The sequence below is a fragment of the Cryptotermes secundus genome, unplaced genomic scaffold (assembly GCF_002891405.2).
Source record: "Cryptotermes secundus unplaced genomic scaffold, Csec_1.0 scaffold696, whole genome shotgun sequence".
NCBI lineage: Eukaryota > Metazoa > Arthropoda > Insecta > Blattodea > Kalotermitidae > Cryptotermes > Cryptotermes secundus.
The window spans coordinates 991465-1012295 of NW_019734322.1; the positions used below are offsets into that span (position 1 = coordinate 991465).

The window sequence follows — 20831 nt, forward strand, 5'->3', positions numbered from 1 at the left end:
TGTGATCCCAGCAATCAGTGCTTCAGGTAGGAAAACGCGTGGTAGTTGCTCAGAATGAAATCAGGGCTGCAAGGAGGGTGGTCAGACAACTCGAACTTGAAATGCTCCAGCAGTGCTTGAATGCGAGAAGCTGTATGCAGATGCGCATTGTCATGGAGGAGCACTATACCGGATATCGGCATTCCATGCCTTTTGTTCTGAATGGGCCTATGCATTTTTTTTTATTGTTTTGCAGTACACTTCTGATGTTATTGTGGTCCCTTTTGCATGAATTCCACCATTGGCACTGCTTTCCTGTTATAGAAAATTGTTGCCGTCAGCTTTCTAGCAGGCAGACGTTTGTTTAAAGTTTTTCGGTTTGTTTGGTGAATTTGTGTGCATCTACTGCTTTGACTTCTCTTAGGTTTCATCATTTGAAAATGAAACCCAAATTTCATCAACTGTTAGTCATACTATGTGACTGAGAAATTCATCACCATATTTGTTATATTGCTCTAAAAAAAAGCAAAAGCCGAAGCCATTCTGTGTGTTTCATGGTCACCCGTGAGAATTTTCGGAACCCATCTTGTTCAAAACTTGCGGCAGCCTAGCCTATCTGTTATAATCTCATGGAGGCGCGTTATATTTGTAAAAATTCACATGATAGTTCCAAAATTGTGAAGTGCCCTCTTTCACAAATTTTTTGGTCAACACTTTGAAGAACATCATTAGTCACTACAGATGGCTGACAACTTCGCTCCTCATTGTGAACATTTGTTCATCAATCTTTGAACATTCTTCATTGCCTTACAGTTCCTTTACTCATTACGCTTTGGCTGTAAACTGCACATAATTCATGATGGATATCCACAGCACTCATGTTTTTAGCATGAAGAAGTAGATGACAGCAGTGCGAATTTCGCTGCTGGCAGAATTATAAATCACAGGGCACATCATAAATCACTTTGTAGAGACAAGAACAAACACTAGGTGACCAATTATATGATGGTTTACGATACAGTGAGTCATGTGACACTGCCCTGCATGCTCTAGCTCTCCCTCGCTCCAACATTAGTTGCCTAAAATAAGCAGAGGTTATTTTCTGAATAGCTCTTGTATTTGGGAAATTGAGTCTGTTTGGGAATAAAGCATTGAGGAAGATATGTGGACCTGAGAGAATTATCAAATCTAGTTTCGCTGAATGAAGATTTCCTATAATTTCCAGGTTATTTAATGGACTTTCCAGTACATGAGAAAGGTTGTTGTCACTAAACAGGTGGTTAACAGTGAAGTATCTGATGCACATATCTGCATCTAGTTATGATATATTCTTTGCTTTAGAGCTGACATTTGAATTCAGAAGCATGATGAGAAGAGAATTGCAGTCGTGGGTCCTGACAATTATTTGCCACATTTCTGATTAGTAATTCAGAGTCTTCACGAATGTATAGCGCTGATTTTTCCCAAAATTGAGCATTGTGTGAAACTAGAAATTTTGTATTTTTATTTATGTAATTGTGTTGTATAGCAGAATTGTGCAGGTAATTGAATTTTGATGAGCTGTTTCCATCAAAACCCATGACCAGCACCATTCTTGGACACAAGTATTTTGAATATGAACATGAAAGTTTCAGGTATACAGAATTTTTGTTATATTCTACAAAAAATTGGATGTAGCAGCATAATCTAGGCTGTAAGATGCTTGCTGTAGCTCTGTGTTTGCTTCTCCCAACTTCATAAGTAACTAAGAACATGAAATAATGCTTTTCTTTTTCCCACAGAGAAGGGTGCAGATTTTAGTGGTGATACGATGTTGCGACGGAAATTTATTCTTAATGGGCCTGTGGACCAAATCAAAGTGCACCTTGCTTTCTCAAGCACTGATATTCGGCAGAAAAACACTGGGTTGCTGTTACTGCAGACAGAAAACAAGTGAGCAGGTCCTTTATGAATGTCATAACCTGTTGTAGTATATAGCAGATGGAAAACAACTTCAAAAGTCCTCCCAATCTCCATTCAATATATTTACCTCAGTTTGACCTGGAGATTAAGATTTTAATATATTATTAGTTAATATGTGACTATGCATTCTGTCAGATCATTCTATTGCAATGACATTCAGTTGGCAGATGTGACCAGGAGCAAATTTTTAATTAGATTTTCATTTCACATTATCCAATAAGATGCTAATACTTGGGATGGGTGTTGAGTTGTTGAGCTCAAGAGCATGACTAGAAAAAGGGCAGGTGTACACAAATTAAGTGAACATATTATATGTAATTTGTGGAATTTATTTGCTGCAGGCAGAGTTACTACCTACTCGTGGCCTTGACCAGTGAGGGAGAGCTGATATTTGAGGAGGATGGAGAGGGATCAGCATCTGGTGCCCGTGTATCTGATCGGAATTTCTTGAATGGAGCAAGACATTCTGTCTACTACCAAAGAGAGGGTGACAGTGCCATGTTACTGGTAAGGTGCATTTCAGTAATTTAATTCTTTTTCAGCTTTGTCAGAGATTAGATCTAATCCCTTTCCTTTTAATTCCATTTGGCAACAATTTCTTCTTTTCCATTCTTTACACTGGAAAATTTGCTATAGTTATCAGTGGTTAAGTGACTAATTGTATATGTACATTTCATACCCAGAATGCAGAAACTGCACAGTTAGGAACTTGTAATTTTTGCTCATAACAATATTATTAAGGTCAGTAAACAAAGGTGGATGAAATGGGTGATTTATGTAGCATGCATGAAGAAGATGAAAAATGCATATGTAATTTAATATGATAAACCTCAGGGGTTAGGTGTGTCCCTTGTCACCATGGCATGGCGCGTCCTCAGGTTGCAGATGGAGGAGATGCCCTCCGGTTGTGGAGGGAAGCTGCGAATATATTGAATAAGCAATCACGGACAGCCAACGAGGTGTGGTCCTCCAGCTTGGGGGTTGAGTGTGGGGCTAACATCTCCTCACCATAAGAAATAAGCTTGTTATGAAAATGTTAAAAAATCCTCAGACCTGGACGGATCCTCTGGATAAACTACCTAGGCTAAAGAAAATGGATATGACTTCTCTTGGGTAATGCTTGCTACCATTTAGTCCAGAACCTTTTGTCTTCTTGTCTACTGTCCAAAAACATAAAAATTAGAATATACAAAGCTATAATTTTGCCTCTTATTCTGTATGGGTGTGAAACTTGTTCTGTGACATTAAGGGAGGAACACAGACTGAGGGTGTTTGAGAACATGGTGTTGAGAAGAATATTTGAACCAAAGAGGGATGAAGTGACAGGAGGTTGGAGAAAACTGCATAATGATGCACTTCATAACTTGTACCATTCTCCAAATATAATTAGAATGATCAAGTAAGGAAGGATAAAGTGGGCAGGGCATGTAGCACGAATGGGGGAGAAAAATGCATATAGGATATTGGTGGGAAAGCCAGAAGGAAAGAGACCACTCGAAAGACCAAGGCATAGGTGGGTGGACAATATTAAAATGGATCTTAGAGAGATAGGCTGGGATAGTATGGATTGGATTGAACTGGCTCAGGATAGGGACCAGTGGAGGCTCTTGTGGAAGCAGTAATGAACTTTTGTGCTCCATAAGATGCTGGAAAATTGAGTAGCTCACATTTGAGTTCTGTTTAATACTGTTTAGTCTTTGGTAAGGCATTGTACACTCCAGTTGTTTAATTCTAATGTGACAGTTCGCAACATTAGTCTTGTAATTTCTCACATTTATGAGGAGGTTTTTACACTAGTAGATGGTATTATGACACGTAGGTAACAATAGACAATAGACAGTAGTTTAAGTAATGCATAGGGATATAAGTGTAAAAATATTGCTGAAAATTCTGCCAGTTTAGCAAAATTTGCCAGGCTGTAGGAGTAGTCTCATGAATAGGCAAAATTTGCCAGGCTGCGGCGGTAGTCTTGTGTATTTTGAACCTTGTCTGACTGTGCTATCAGCCATATCTGTAATATCAAAAATAACATTCAAATAATTACTAGTTGTTGTGCTGCATTTGCACTACTAAATACTGATCAGATTGGTATAGCAGCAGAACTCTATATGTGTGTTTGGAAGGTAATTTGATTGAATGTCTGCCGGATTACTACTTGCTATAATCGACATTTTTCATGGTCTTTCTCAGTCTCTTCGGCCGAATGCTGAGAGAGTATCCTGATATGTGCTACAGCCACCTGCACTCATATCCTTATGCATTCAGCATTCTTCATTATATCTCAGCTCTTTCACTGCTAAATGACCTCTCAAGGTGAATAACTGTCATTAAACTAGGGTGATTCAAGGTACTGAGAGTGGACTCAGGTTACAGTTTGATACCATTGTTGCTTGCAGATTGACCGTGAACCAGTACCACTTATGCCTATTTCTTTCCTAAGTCGTTCTGATGTGCCAGAAGGGGATCAAGGAACCAATGAGGTTCAGGTTGGAGGACTTAACACCAGTGATCCACGCTTTGCAGTTTATAAGAACTACAAAGGTTGCTTGTCAAGTAAGTATGTACCTCCTGTATGTCATGTAATTCTTTATCTGCAAATGTTTAGAGGTAGTTAATAATTTTTATGTATCCCTTACACAATGTGCAGGAATTGAACACATAATGAAAATGTCATGCCTGTCTAAATGTTGTATCTGTCTGTCCAGTCTCTGAAACTACTCAATGGATAGTGATGAAATTTTGTATTGTGGTGTATACCAAAATGGTCGAGTGAGTGTAATTTTGGTTAGAACTGGAATGGTGAAATTTCTACTTAATGTGAAGCTCAATCAGAATTTCATAAATTTTCTCAGTAATTACTGATAATACAAAATATTGATTGGTGACATAAACTGTAGATCATGTTCAGTTCTGCATTTTTCAATATTAGAAACATTTTTATTATGATGTATAGTTAGCAATATATATATATAAAAAATTTCTGATCCTGTGCAGTGTGATATCAGTAAAGCTTTGCAGCATACACGGACCAGAAAATAAGTGCAAAACGAAATTTCAAAGAATGCATTTGGGAAACACATAGTTGTTTTTGTGGTATATATACATTTCTACACGGGGTGTGGGGGGGAGTTTACTCTTAGACTAGCTGTCATAGCTGACATGGCACTCTTCTCCAAAAGAACTGGTACAGTAGGCAATAAATTACAGTCCTCTTTACTGCTCCTGCTGAACTTGTATTATTTTGTAGAAGAGTTTCAAAATGACGGCCCTCTTCTTCTAAGCATGCCTACAATTATGAGAACACATTTCTAGAAACATGAGGATTAAAAGTGGGTGATTGCAGAGGCCACTGTCCTCAATGTATGACTTGTTCTCTTTTAAGGACTTCATCTAATGAGTTGACAGATCTTGTTGCAGCGTTATCTTGTATAAAGTGCCTGTACAATTTTTCATCATTAGGCAGTCATTGGGGAGGGGCGAAAGAATCGGTTTCACATAATGTTAAGAATTTATTGTTTCATGAGAATCACGGCCCCATTATCTTCTGTGAAAGCTGTACTTTCTGTCAGTCCACACTGAAGAGCCTCATGACATAACGACTTCTTTGGGCTTGCTTCTAATGGAGCACTGTTGTCAAGTTTTTCTTCAGTCAGCAGAAGCCTCTTTCAAAATTTATTTTTTCCAGCACAGATCCCATAGAACATAATTTTGTTATGATATTGTAAATTGTTGCTTTACATGGCACTGTACTCTGGATACTTCCTACAAAGCTTTATATGGCATTTTCTCTGTGAAGAATGTTATATAAAGGTATTGTATATGAATTTCTGTTCAACACTGTACTTCATTTCTGAACACTGCATTTCACAACACTAGCAGTTGTACTTGTACATATCTCAAGAGCAACTAATCGACTAATCATGCCATAGTGTTGACATTGGGTGACTAAGCAATGGTTCAGAAGCCAGCAGTGGACAGGCATGGGAGGACAAATTTTTAGTTGGTCAGTCTAAGGATACTATACCCTTTCTCTACTTTTGTTAGTGTCCTGAAAGAACATAATTCTTTCTTCAGAAACCTAGCCTCAAGTTTTATGTCTAAGGTCCATTGACCTTGGGCTTAGTCACTGAACATATTCCGAGATCTCTGGACAGCCTTGAAGGGAATGTTCAGTTATTAGTAAAATACTTAAGGAATTATGGCATCCTGATGATTTATCAGTATGTTTCTTTCAGACGTTTATGTGGAAGTGAACTCAGATGTAATGAAACCCTTGGAAGAATATATGCTGTTTACCAAGACTGGCAGTGAGAAGGTGAATGTGACAAATGCTTTGGGACTGAGGAGCGCACAGTGTGCTTTCTTTGATGTGAGCCACAAACCCAAGCCGAGCCCATCTCTCAATATCAGCCTGGTGAGTCAGCATTCTCAGATACTGAAGAAGATGAGAGAGTTGAGAATCTGGTAGTTTAGCAAGTATTTCCATTATTGTAAACTTGGCAAACTGGAAGTGTTCTAGACTTCTGGTATTATCATTGTCATGGGTGTGTATATCTGTCCTGCCTAATCACTTTCAGATAAGTTGGTAGAATTTTACTAAATTTCACATGTATATCATATCTTTAGAAATCTCCATGGCTCATAATTTTTAACTTTCTTCAGCAACAACACCAACATTGTAGTAATGCAGCAGTAATGTGTTCTGGGCACTTAGCAGTACAGCAGTGGTGTATTCTGGGGACTGAGAGGCCTGGAAGGCCATCTCAACAATAATATTCTTTAAATGAAACTAAAGATTGCGCTTAGAACTGTGAAATAACAATATGGTAACTTTACACTTTTCTGAATGATGAATAGAACAGCAGCTTGTCATGTGAAGTCTGTATTGCAGCGTGTTAACAAAGATATTGTGTAAGGTAGTGTTATTAATGATAATGAAAAAATCACTAATCCATTGAAACTTTAAATTGCTCTGTGTCCATGACAAGTGCGTTCTCTGCCTTTTTAATGGTAAGGGTGTATAATTCTGAAGTTGTTTTCTTAGCAATATGCTTTGCTGTTCAAAATAACACACTAATGAGGTTATTACAGGTATTGTGTTATTAATAATTTACCAGTAATTACAAGAATGCATTGTATTATTATTGTGATGTTATTATTTCTTTGTATTTACTATTTCACTTAGTGTCTGGTGTTTGGTGTTCTATTTTTAAACTGTAGTAAAATGTTGGAAGCCAGGATACCTCAGTCAGAATAGTGACTGGGCTGTGGCTGCATGACAGGAATAGGAGTTCAATTCCAAGCAGAACAAGAAAGCTTCCTCTTGTCAATAGTGCTAAAAGTGGCCCTGGGGTCAACTTAATTTCCTGTCTGATACCTGTGTGGGTCCTTTCCCCAGAGTTTAAGCGGCTGGGACATAAAGCTGACTGCTCTTCTCCATATTGTATTGAGATTAAGGATGCATGGAGCCAAGCCTCCACTATCCCATATGTCTTCATGGCATGATTTAAGCATAGGAAGAACTTACCTCTTTTTATTTAGTAAAATGTTTCCGATAAAAAATGAAAAAAGAATATTTTGTTAAGTAACGAGAACTTTGCAAGAAAACTCACATTACAAACATTGAGGACTGACTGATGCTGGTTGGTTCAACTCTCATCTAATTTAAATTCTTTTGTAGTGCAACAGAAAAGAACTTGCCATCTGCTGAAAAACTAGACTCTTCACTTTGTTCTTGGCCTCCCAGATGGTTATTTATTCATTGCCTTTGTATCTGAAAGTGTCAGAGGAATTCTACTGCTGTCTGTATTTCTCACATGACCAAATCACTTTACTCTTAATATAGAAAATTTTTCCTGTCATGCTAAATACCATGGTTTTAAATTTTATGTATTCTCTATTTTTTAATATCGTCAGGAAACTTCGAATGGTCATTTGAAATTTATGCTATACAGTATCCAGTGAGTACAGTAACTGCAAAGGACCTTCAGGCAGAGGATCAACTATATTAATTTTTTCTGTTAACCAGGGCACAGACAAGACTTGGATTTTGGATTCTCCAATCAAAATTCCCTATGAATCGTTGTGGTCTGATGTGTCCAGCGAGGAAGATGGACCAACAAGAGGTAAGTACCAGGAGGCGGCACACTTAAGTATAGCAGTGTTCCTGTGACCAGTAATACTGGCAATCATTTATTTCTTTCTACATTTTCTCTACCCTCCCGGTACATCTTAATGGGTGCTGAAATTTTAAAGGAGTTTGTTTCAGAAGATAGAGCCTTTGATTATTTAATTAATCCTTCCCAGCTTTGTAGGAATGACGGGACTGAAATAACGTGGATGGAAGTGCTAATGGTCTGTTTCAAGGTACTCTCCCAGCACTTATCTGAAAAACTGAGGAAGGCTACAGAAAGCTTTGATTGGAACAACTAGGTTTCAGGCTGAGTTCTGAATCCCGAAATGCTTACCTATCAGCCACAGCACTCCATTGGCTTTGAAGCTTGAGCTGCAATGATAAAGCCCTGTGGGGCCCAGTATTCCCATACCCACTCTTTTGGTAGGGGCACAGCAGTAGACACCACAGGAACTAAAAGAAATGTATGTGAAGATGAGTACATATTATTTGCCAGATGTATTTGCACATCATGATTTTGCCTGTGTTGTACTTCATTGTAAAAGTTTGCTTATATGTGGGTCATTTGTGTCAGGAAGCCTCAAACCAGCTTGTACCATCAAGTGACTTTCTTTAATTCTAGTTATGTTTCTCCAAGAAATTGTAGAACTTCTTCCTTTTGTAGTAATTAGTGAAATTGATATATATGAATCCTGATAATCAAAGCAGTTCGCTTCAAGTAACAGAAATATGTTACAGATAACACCAACATGCAAAGGAAATTCCACTTTTTTCCAAGTTCCCCAAATCCTATATGAAGGAAAAGGCTTTTGTTATGGGATTATATTGATAAATTAGCTTTCTAAATTTTCAAACCCTGTTTTAACACAGATTCTCAAGACTGCTTGATATAGGTTAGCCAGAATGACTTCCTAGAAATGTGATCCTCACATGGAGTACCAGTTGTGTAGCATATATTTCCTTTGTTTCAGTCCTCTTCCTTGTAATGTGTGGTATGTTTGTGCTCATTGTGCTATGTTCATTGTGTGAAGTCTATCGATCATATCGTAAGCACAAACGGAGACGAGAGGAGGAAGCAGATGCTTCACTAATGTGGCGCCATGGAGGACAACCTGCTAAGTATCAGGAGCCATTGCTCAACTCCAGTATCAAGATGACAGCATATAAGAATGTGAGTTGGCATGGAATGACCAATACAGTGTCACTTGAGTGGACATCGAAATTTGCAGTACACATATTTTCTAAGTGTATTCTTTGGGTTTTGGCATATTTAATTGGTTTTGATATTAATTTATTATAGTAACAAAATTGATAATTACAGAATCAATCAACTACATAGATTCTACATTGTATGTTGATGAGAAAGCTTTTTGGAAATTCATAATTATAATGCACAAGGCCATAATTCATGTTACCTTGAAACCTTGAAGCTAATCAATTAGTTATCTAATTAAGTGTCTTTATGGCGATGTTAAGTTGTTGACAGTTGCTCTGTCAGTCGAGAAATTCCATGTTTTTATTGAACCCAAATCATCATTATCATCATCATCATCATCATCATCATCATGCTTACTAAAGCTTATCATTATAGCTTATCTTCAGGCAGATGAATCCATTCCACACCTCCATTGGGGGTCTTCCAAGTAAAATTTTGTATGCACTTACTTCTCCTAAGCATGCTGGATGAGCGGTGTATAGCGTTTTCTTGTATTTAGTTAAATTTACAGCATATTAAAAGATTTCTTAATTGATTGTTATAGGCCTAGTGAGGTCTATGTTTTATGAGTGTAGCAATTTTTATATCATGTGCCCTTACTGAGGCATTTGATAACTTTAATTTGAGCCTTATGGAAAATAAAGATGATGCTGGGTTTAGATGGACAAAAATTAGAATTTCATGTTCAACTTTTAGGGGAACTGAGATAGCTCAGTCAGTATGGCGACAGGCTGGACAGTCAGGGTTTGATTCTTGGGAGGGGGCAAGAAATTTTTCTCCACTTCACAGCATCCAGACCGGCTCTGAGGCCTACCAAACTTCCTATCTAATGGGTACTGGGTTCGCTTTCCTTGGGGATAAAGTGGCTGGGGCATGAAGCTGACTACTCACTTCCATCTAGTGCCAAGGTCAAGAATGGTGGAGCTATACCTTCATGACACACTGCTTAATTAATTGAGCACAGGGACAACTTTACCTTACCTACAGATTCTAGGGTATAATACCACAGTACCAAATTTTACACAGACCCACTGAATGGGATACTACTGGAGATGAAAAATGCAGGCGAATGTGACCTTCACATGAAGTGTTCATTTCATGCACTTTATACATGAGACACATAAATGAGTAACGTCATTTGGAAACACTGTATAATGTTCATCAACCTCTGACTTCTCTTATGTAAAATGTATGCTGTGGATATCCTCATGCAAGGCTAGGCACACATGAGAAAATGATATTGAAATGTATCTCAGGGAAATGAGATGTGTTGATGTGGACTGGCCTGCATGAGCTCTTGATAGATTCCAGTGGCGGGCTTTTCTAAACACGGTAATGAACCTTCAGTTCTAGGAAAGTGGGTACTTTCAACCAACCAAGCAACTGTCAACTCCCAGGAATGACTTTGCAGCAGATTAGTTGGTTGTTCAGTCTGTCAGTTGGCAGTTTTCCTGCCTGCCTGCCTGCCTGCCTGCCTGCCTGCCTACCTACCTACATGTCTGTCAGTCTGTAGTAAACAACTGAATTTCAAGACTGTTGCTCTGCACTGTTCATATGTTTGTTCCAGATCCCACAACAAGATATCAAATTGAAACCTTCTCTACACAGTTCAGAACAGAAGCCTAACTTAAAGAATGACTACAGACAAATACCAAATCCTGCATCAGCCAATGGAAGACCCGATGCAGGGAAGCCAAATAGTGTCAACAACAAACACAGTAGTGGTAATTGATTTCTGTATTCATCAAACAGCACAAAGGAAGAGTTGTTATGGGACATATTTAGGGTCTGTGTTCTCAGATTTATTAGCTTCCTTACCATTTGCCTGGACTTAAAGATTGACTGAGTTGTAGCTTATTTTATGATGGTGTTTCATCTGCATAGTTTACATGTATATATGATGTATGTTGGATTTGAGGTTCTTGCAACGGTGATACTGAAGAGTACTTTCTCCTGAGAACACCATGTAGTTCAAAGAGGGTCTGATGTTTCAGAAGGGCATATTGTTCCCCATTCTGAGGGTCAGAGAGTGTGCCAAGTAAGAAAGCAACAGAAGCAGATGGTCTCCGAACTATATATTGTTCATAGTATTTAATGTTACACATAGTACAGAGGAAAGGATTTAGAAGGGAGTGTGCATCGCCTATTAGACTGTGCTATCCTGATATACCACGAGAGGCTGGAGAAAATGCGAAGGAGTCAACAAGGATATTCAGCTGCATGGCTGAAATAAATTTGAATTGGGATGTGCTTCAAATATATAGAAGTTTAGAGCCTTGCTGTTGCACCAGCCTGCTTGATACTAAATCCGAAAGAGTGAGGTTCTCTTCATGATTTTAAGAAGTATGATCATTTTTTTATTAATGCCACTCTGATTCATCACAATCACCATTCTTTGTCACATGATATGAAATTTGTAACTAACAAACTTTCTGAATGGTAAGATTCTCATGTGTGCTTCATACTGCAATGGCTACAGTGAGTATTGGCAACCCATTTTGATTTAATTATTTAATATCTGGAAATTCTAAAAAAAATTACAATTTCTAGTTAGTTTTATGAATAATCAAAGATAGTAGCACATGAAAGAAGTATGAAACAAAGCATGTCTCATGTATATGCATCCTTACTGAAGTGACATGGAAGACAGTATTAGTATATAAGCTAGACTGCTTTCATTTGCATGTAATTGTGGTGCATGGCACCAAAGTGTTAATGTTGGTAGTACCTTTTTTTGTAATTTATTTAAGCTAAATTATCCAGTGACCTACCTTTGTTTCATGATTTTCTTATTTATCTCTCTCTTAACTCAGTGCCTTATCCCATATGAAATATTCTCTAGTCTCAACCCTTGTCTTTCTACCCTGAAGATGGAGGCAGCAGATTCCTCATATATATATATATATTCTGCATTGCAATTTGGAAGATCTTATATCACATTGGATGATGCAAAAAGGTTTTCTTTTACACCAGTAAAAGTGAGCAGCTCTGCAGATGTGTATGAAACTCATACATATAAACTGTGTAGAGCATCCCTAATTGTGCTACAACAAGATTTGTCCATTTGAGTTGATTCATTACACAGAAATAGATTTTCCATTATTAATTATAAAAAATGGGCCTTTCATTTATGATTCATTCACATTCTTTATCAGATTTGATGTTGAATTGAACCCCTGTTTTCTTGGATTATGGCTTCAGTCTTTCTTTTCTGTAATTGGTGGCTGATCATATGCTATTTTATAACATTAAAGCCACCTAGTTTTAATTTTTGTTGCAGTAACTACAGGGAATGAAAATGCTCTGTCTGGCATTTATATGCTAAATTTTTATTCTAAACACGATAATGCATTAGGTTTAATGTAGTGCTTACACAAGCCACATGCTTTGCTTGCTACCTGCTTCATACTTGTGTCTTTCTTGGCTTGCCCTTCAACCCTGAAGACGGAGGCAACATTTTCCTCCAAAATATCAGTTGACTTTCAACTGACTACATGATATTACATCGCAGAAGATAGAATATTTCATTAGTGATTTACATCTGGAGAATTTGATGGCCATCCTGTGGATATGACAGAGTTCACTGTAGTGTCATCCATCACTTTCAGAAACCGGGTAATATGAATGTTAACGTTCAGAATGGAAAATATTTCCCTGTGTAACAAATCAACCAAACTCAATAAATAAAAGTACTGTCTTTCTGGAATGTGATGCCATGAAGTCTGGAAGGTCATACCAACAATTTGGAGCAGCATACTGCATCTGTTTGCTGCTTTACAAGACTTGCTCTTTGACCCTTGAGATGGAAGCAGTACATTTCTCCGAAATGTTGGTAAACTTCCAGTAGATGACACAGCATCATATTCCAGAAGATGGTACTCTTCATAGTCACTATCCTGAGAACTACATACCTCATGTACATACTTAGGTATGCTCTGCACAACTCAACTGAGTCTCATTTAGATCAACAGACAGAGCTGTTCATTTTTATCATATTTTTAAAGTCAGTTTTATTTCCGTCATCCAATATGTTGAGTGCCATAAATCCCTAACACCTTATGTGCATTGTTCATCAGGTTATTTATATTAGTTTTCTTTGATATATTGAATTTCAGGAGCCAACCCAGACCAGGAACTAAACTGGGATCCAATGGCAGAAAAGACAGAACTGCTTCAAGATGTAAGTCAGTGACTGTGGTTATACTGCCAAGTTTGAAACTTTTAGTGCAGAAAGAGTGTAGCATGGGCATATCAAAGCTCAGGTGATTAGTTGCCAACTTCTTTCTTTAGTGGCTTGGGTTCAATCACAGGACAGTTCATGTGGAATTTGTGATTGACAAAGTGACACTCCAAGTATTGTGGTTTCCCCTGCAAATTCTCTTTCCACCAGATGCTGTGATTTGTCATTTGCCATATGGAGCTGATATAATGAGCCAATAATGAAGTGAGAAGGGAGTGCATAGGAGAATATTTGTAGCTAAGAAGATGAAGCAACAGGAGAACGTTGAAAATTATGTAATGAGTAGCTTAATTCAAGTTGATCTCCAAATATGAGGGGGATTAAATCGATGAGGATGAGGTTTTGGTGATATGGCATGCATATGGGATATGTGAAAAGCATATAAAGTTTTAGAAGAAAACTTCAAAATAGGAGGCCAGTTGAGAGACTTAGGCATAGATGGGAGGGTGATCTTGAAATGGATTTAGAGAATAGGCTCTGGGGGCATGGAGTGGATTCAACTGGCTCAGGATAATGTCCAGTGGCAGACTTTTGTGAAAAGATTGGAATTTGTTTGCTAACCTTAACTGTCCACTTTTGAACAGTGACGCTGCACTATGTGGTTAGAGGTTTGAACAAATGGATCCTACCACTTGCACCATTTACAGTATTTTGAATACAGTTTTAACATAAATATTCATAAGTTATTAAGGTTCTGTTTGTTTCCATCTTATAAAGCTTCAACTTTTTACATAAAAACTTTTTGATTGTTTATGTAGTCATGTACATACTATCTCTATGTGGTGTTACAGTCTCTAGAGGACATCCCAGAGAGCGTACATAACAGTCCTGATGAGGAACAGGGAAGTGAACGAGAGGATGACAATGTTCCGAACAAGCCAGTGAGTATGAATGGTGTGAAGATGGCTCCACTGTGCTCCATTAGTGAGGTTGCTTTGGATTCCTGTGACTGAACAATGTCACTTGTGTGGTCCCCTATGTAGGGAATTTTATGATGAATCATAAAAATTTAAAATTCTGAAGAAAACTGGAAACAGAGTTTGTTGTTTTGTCAGTCTCATTGTGATACAGAAAGTTTCATACAACTTCTGAAAAGCAACCTCAGTTACAGGTGATAGGATTTTATGTGGCGACTGATTGCATCAATTAACTGGAAAATAAAAATTGTTGAGATTTATTGTTATTAAAAGCATTAAATTTCTTATTAATTCATTTTGTGCAATCTTGTGAAATTTTGAATTCATATGGTTCATTATGAGATTTCATGAAACTGGAAGCCCCTCAAATTACCAAGAGCAGATAGGGTAGTAAGTGAATTGGTGAGAGCTGTGATCCAGATCAGGTATAATGCGTACCCTTCTGTTCCAAGATTGTCATTGTTTCCAGCTTTCTAACCTTCAGGCCAAACTGAACTCTGATACTACAAAGTTATTTTTAGGTGAAGGTAAAATTATTGTATTCATCAGTCATCACCACTCATTGTTGGCATCATAATAGTCATTATTATAATCATTATCACCACCACCCACCCACCCACCTCCATAATGATCATCATTGTATCATCCTTTGATGTTTCTAGTAGGGTGGATTGTCTTCTGACAAAACCTTCTCCATTCCCATATGCCCTCTCATAGGTCCTGCTTCTGTATCTGCTGTCTTTTATATCTTTTCTCACTTGGTCTCTGCTGTGTGCTTAATATCCCTAGCAATTGTTTATTCAGCATCTTCATTTATTACACTCTGAAATGAACATTGGTTTAGTCTATGTGGCTGGTTCCTCAGGTTCATAAAGTTTTCATGGAGTTCTTCTGTTTCTTGATCTTTCCTGTGTTTTGGCCTCCAGTATTGTAGTTTAAATACTCCACAGTAACATTATCTTCATGTCTTGTAATTTGCTTACATCTTTCTCAGGTTGTGCTCCGACTGTCATAAGAGGCAAGTAATGTTTTATACAACATAATATTCAAGCTCTTCTGAAATTTTCAAATTCCAAATTGTATTTTTTTAATTGTTTTGCAAAATACTCCCATGCAAGAAATTTCCCATTGAATCTAAAGCAGTCTTCAACCATCAAAAGATTAGGTTAAAAATTCTGGCTTAATAACCCTCTTTTGAAGTTTAAAGAACAATGCAGAATTACATATATAAGAAGGAAAAAAGGAAAGATGACACATGGAGAACTTTCAGAAGTATGCTGTGTATTTCTGAATGTGTACGGATCATAATTATATTGAAGAACTATACTACTTTATTTAATTACAAGACAGACATCATGTCCAAACTGTTGCATTTATGTGTGTTATAGAAAGTTTAATAGAAATGTTAGTTTTAATTTATGAAAGTTTCATAGCTCTTCATTCAGATTTTGGTCATGCTTATGTCCTAAAACCTTGAGTTCTGGTGGTCTGTTTGGTCTTTAGCACACTGACAATTCCGCCTTCAGTTTCTGGCTAAGTTTTCAGTTAAGGAACATTTTACAGAAAAACATATATCCTAAACTAAAAGCATAAACTGGTGTGTAGAATGTCCAGGAAATCTCTTGTATTTGTTTTTAATTTCTTAACCACTGTATCAGAAACACCAACAAACATTTTATAAACTTCAGTGTTTGAAACATAACTACCATGTTCTTGCCCTTTTTAGCTTACTTTGCAGCCAATGTTAGCTATAAGAGCTCAGTGTACAAACTGAAAAGAGTTTCCTCAATGTTTTAAAATTGAGATAGCTAAGATTTGTAGAATGTTCCCATATCAACACAGCACCTCATGGTATTTACATCAGAATAGCCAACATAGGTCTCTGCTTTATGTATCATTAAGTCTCTGCGTTTCTTAGATAATTTCCTATCTGCTCTTGACCAAGAACACACATCATTTGCACCTGTAATGCCTAACAGGAGGGAATTATGTTTTAATGCATGAGTGCCAAATGGTGTCACACAGTAAGTTACTTTGTTGACTGTTTGCTTATTGTTCGACCATGCAGATTTAAGGACAGTGAACTGCACGATTTTGTGTCTGCAAAATGTGACTTACATTGTTCTTATCAGTGTATATTTTATTTATTTTAAGTTTTGAGGACTGACTAGAAAAGTAATTAATTTTGTTTACCCTTAAATTTTGAGATTTACAGTTAAAGTTAGCTTCCAAATCTTTTACATGGTTTATACATTTTCTGATATAATAACTGAAATATTTCTCTCAGTTTCTGTACAGATATATCTGAGCTGTTATGCAAGGGACAGCCATGGAATAAGTTTACAAGACATTTATCTTGAAGTTATTAACTTAATCTTCAATTCCGATAACACAATGTTCCTTTATGAATTATACAAAGATGATGTACGAGTATTATCCAGTTGAATACCTATTTCAAGACTTATGACCTGTATACTTCTCTGATTTTCCTTAGCATAAGTGATTCACTTTAAATCAACTTCAGTTATGATATTTTCTTGTCATATTGGGATAATAATGATCTGAAATTGGACCAGTGTGAGACAGTTGTCTGCCAAGTTGGTTTTTTCTTTGCTATTTGTAAATAGGTTACATTTGAATGTTTTGTCAGAATAAGGATGTAGCTTCTATTGTATAATCTTGTGGGGAGATATATAAGTGTGCATAAGTGAAATCATCATCTGTATGTGTTTATACTACTAGAAACAATTCCCTGGCCCAAAAGTGAAGTAAGACTTCAAAAGTCAAATGAAAGAAAACCAAATCCATGTGGAAGTCTTTAAAGATTTAACAGTTTTGATCTCTTTGCTCACCTCTGTTTCTGAGGAACATTCTTCTCTAAACTACTTGACCGAACAGGTGCAAAGGCTACCAGACTTTTTCCAGATGCCTGGCTCATAAATCTGGTGATTTCTAGAGTCAGGAATGAAACAAGATTGGCAAACCTATCATAAGAGTTGTTTATTAAAATTCAATTTAAAAGAGTACTCAACAACAGTAGAATATTTGTAAAAAGAACTCATCTTAGAATAAGTGTAGTATAAAAACTACCTTGGCGAACAAGTATTATGTTTAATATATATCTGTTTTGCTGCATGTTGAAATGGATTGTTCTGTTAGTGCGTGTGAGCGTGCATGCATGTGGGTGTGTGTGTGTGTTTGTGTGGAATATAACTACTCTAGTTAGTGTGTTATACCAGCACTGTACTTAACTGATGGTCATATATAAATATAATTCACTATGCACAATCATGCAGGTCAGGACAGTATTTGTATCTTGTCATATCATAACACCCGTGCATTGTTCAAATCCTGTGTACACATGTTAGCTATTCTTTAGAATTCTGTCTGGCAAAGGAATGTACCACAGGCTGGAGAAGTTACAAATTTAAACATAAATAAAAAGAATAGTAAGAAAAAAATTTATATGTACATACCCTCCTAATTTTATTGTTCATAAAACCACTGGTTTCAAAAAATTTTCTACTTTCATACTTGGGTCTAAAAACGTTAGTGGCATATATACCATAATATTCTGTGTCATGAAGTGATGAAGTTAAATGGGTCCAATGGTAATAATCATGTATACTAAATGAAGTACAGGGTGATCAAAACTGCACATTTCCCTACAGATGTAATGCTTTTATTGTTAAATATTTTATTTTTTTAATATTTCACATAAAAGAAATTGAATATCTATATATTTGTTTGTAGAAATACTTCACTCCAGGTAGGTTCTTGTTGCTCATATTCTTTGCCTTACAAAACCACCTGTGTGCATTGTCAGTTTGTGTAAGATCAGTGCTAACAAGGAACATGTATTGCTGATAGAGAATTTAGGGATAATGGTATAGATGGTGAGTAGCTCAAGGTTATATGCTCAAGAGCTGCCTAATTTAAATACTTAATAATTGTTCTCAAAGGAAAATAGGTCCATATTAAGGGGTTGTGTGTGTTCTTGATCATTCTGTTAGAATTAATTATGTGTATTGAATGTACTGTAATATTTATTATGTTAATTTATGAAGCAGCCATAATTAAACTATAAAGAGCGGCATATTTGCTACTTATGAACAAAACTTACATTTTGATGCATCAAAATTTTCTATGGGTGTTCACTCCCTTTTCTGTAGGGCAGTGGATATAACCTTCACCCTGATATCATACCTGTACAGAAATGCACATCACATGGCTCACCACTAGGTAGAGCTAGCAGTTGTTAGGTTAGGGGACATAAGTACAGGCATATTGTACAAATCCCAGAGACCATTATCAGGTTTAAATCCAACATAATGAGGATATTTATTTATCTGAAACCAGTTTGTTAACAATGACTGAAATATTGGTAGTGTATTTAAAGCATAAAGGCATCAAGGAGTTGTCTTGAAAACATCTAAGTTGACCAGTTCAGTTGATAGTTGTCAGGTGTCAGTAGTTAGTTAAGGTTTGGCAGTTCAGTTGAGCTCTGCAAGGGAGGCTGAGAAGAGATGGCACTATAAGTTGGTTGAAAGTTTGAAGTCTGGCTGTAAAGGAAAGAGTTAGTTGTAAGAATACAGCTGTGAAAAGAAGACTTCATGTGTGCTGTTGTTACTCTGAGTGTGTTATAATTACTGTGTTAAAATCCGTTGCCAGAATATGACTAGTGAAGCCTGAGAAGACTCAGTGTGTGCTAGTGGTTTATGAAGTGTGAAGATCAGCGATAGCACTGTGATTAATTGTAGTTCTGAGTGGTGTGTACAAGTGGTCAATAAATTTAATTCAGCAGTCCAAACCCCGTCTATTGTAACACTCCTAAATACATGACAGTATTATTCAATATAAGGTATCTTTGTCATGTAAGGTCATGTTAAGTTTTACTGATATTTATGTGGCTTTGTGTTGGGAGGAACATTTCAAAATATTTACTGTTGTTGCTCTCAGTTATACAGTTATGTGTATTAGATTTCTTCAATTTCAGACATGTGTCTGATTAACTTCTGAAGTTAAAAAAGAAAATAGTTGTTTAATCTGACCTTAATATGAAAACATGTTTCAAGGCCAAATGTAAGAAATGTGAATTTAATGCAAGGAATAACATTAACTTTTATTCAAATGTTAAAGACAACATACATGCAGGCAACTAAGTGAACAGGAGTAAAAATTATAATTTTAAAAACTGATATAAAGAAATAACCACTAAACTTTTAAAACATAATTGATGAAAATATCATGGCACATACTAGTCTCAGTGTTCACTCTTGACATGGATGCAGTTGTCCTTAGGAGTAATGCCAACACATTATCCATACATGTATTTCTAGCAGATGAAACACAGTCATATCTGTGATTCTGCTTTTTCCGCAAAGAACATAGAATCAACTCATTTCTTCAAGACTTCGCTTATCTAGTTTGAGAATCATCTTCACTTTGGCAACATTTGTATCTCTTGCTATTCATCATGGCTTCTTCAAATGGGATGTTTTACCTTGAAGTAATGGCATCAATATTCTCCGTGCTCAGTTCATGTTACATATTCTGACATGTTAGTGACTACACACAGGGTTAGAATTTAAAATTTGATTTATTGGACGCCTATAACTTGTAATCACAAATGATTGTACCAGTCTTACTAGTTTACACACACTATAAATAACTACAACTATAGCATATACAAAGCCTTCTCTTTGTGCACTAGTCGTTGCTAGGTAGCGGCTGCTAACAGTGAAACGCAAGACTGACTCACTTAACAATGGGCAAACTTCCACGTCTTGCTGGCCCCAACACTTCCACTTCCGGTTTTGACGATGTACAGCCTTCATTCCTCGTGGATTTTGTCTTGTGCTGCTGTTCCCCAACTGCTCCTTCCTTAGGGCTCTTGTTTTGTCGATGACCATGGTCTTTGATGAACATGGTCTCATGGTCACTCTGACTCTGTATACGAGTATCGTATCTGTACGAGTATCTGTATCGTACATGGGTTGCTGCTACATACCGAACACGTCCATCGTCTCAACTTGCTATCTTCTCATTTTCCGAGTATCTGTCATCTTGTATGCAGCGTCGGCCGTCTTTTTCTTAATCGGATTTGTGGGGCAGATCTTTCGAAAGTGGTGGGTGCTCCCACAGTGCCAGCATGTAAGCTGTCAGTAATCACTTCATCCAATTGAAAGGGGGACTGGCTCTTCCAGAATGGCCTGACCGAACCCTGGAGGATGTTCCGTGTGCTATGTCAGCAGCCTCAAGTGTCTTCTTCTCCCAAGAGTAACTGTTGTTTTACATCTCACTCCCTTATTCCGTCGGCGAATGCACGGGCAACTTCTTTACTAATAAGGTATTCAAGTAGTTCAACGTGAGCGCGGTGAGCCA

The 20831-nt window shown here is 37.1% G+C and overlaps 1 protein-coding gene across 13 annotated transcripts in view; it reads left to right on the top strand.

The window, feature by feature from the left end:
- The window catches only part of LOC111868649 (EGF and laminin G domain-containing protein), a 143374-nt gene that overhangs the window by 98058 nt on the left and 24485 nt on the right, over positions 1-20831 (top strand). For 12 of the 13 annotated variants that reach the window (XM_023859504.2, XM_023859498.2, XM_023859500.2 and 9 more), the window contains exons 26-34: positions 1761-1911; positions 2283-2448; positions 4338-4494; positions 6177-6355; positions 7970-8066; positions 9046-9245; positions 10858-11014; positions 13406-13470; positions 14322-14411. In XM_023859504.2, coding sequence (XP_023715272.1) covers positions 1761-1911; positions 2283-2448; positions 4338-4494; positions 6177-6355; positions 7970-8066; positions 9046-9245; positions 10858-11014; positions 13406-13470; positions 14322-14411 — 1262 coding nt within the window. Of the gene's footprint in view, positions 1-1760; positions 1912-2282; positions 2449-4337; positions 4495-6176; positions 6356-7969; positions 8067-9045; positions 9246-10857; positions 11015-13405; positions 13471-14321; positions 14412-16734; positions 17748-20831 lie in introns of those variants that run through there. The other variant, XM_023859507.2, reaches the window with a different exon arrangement.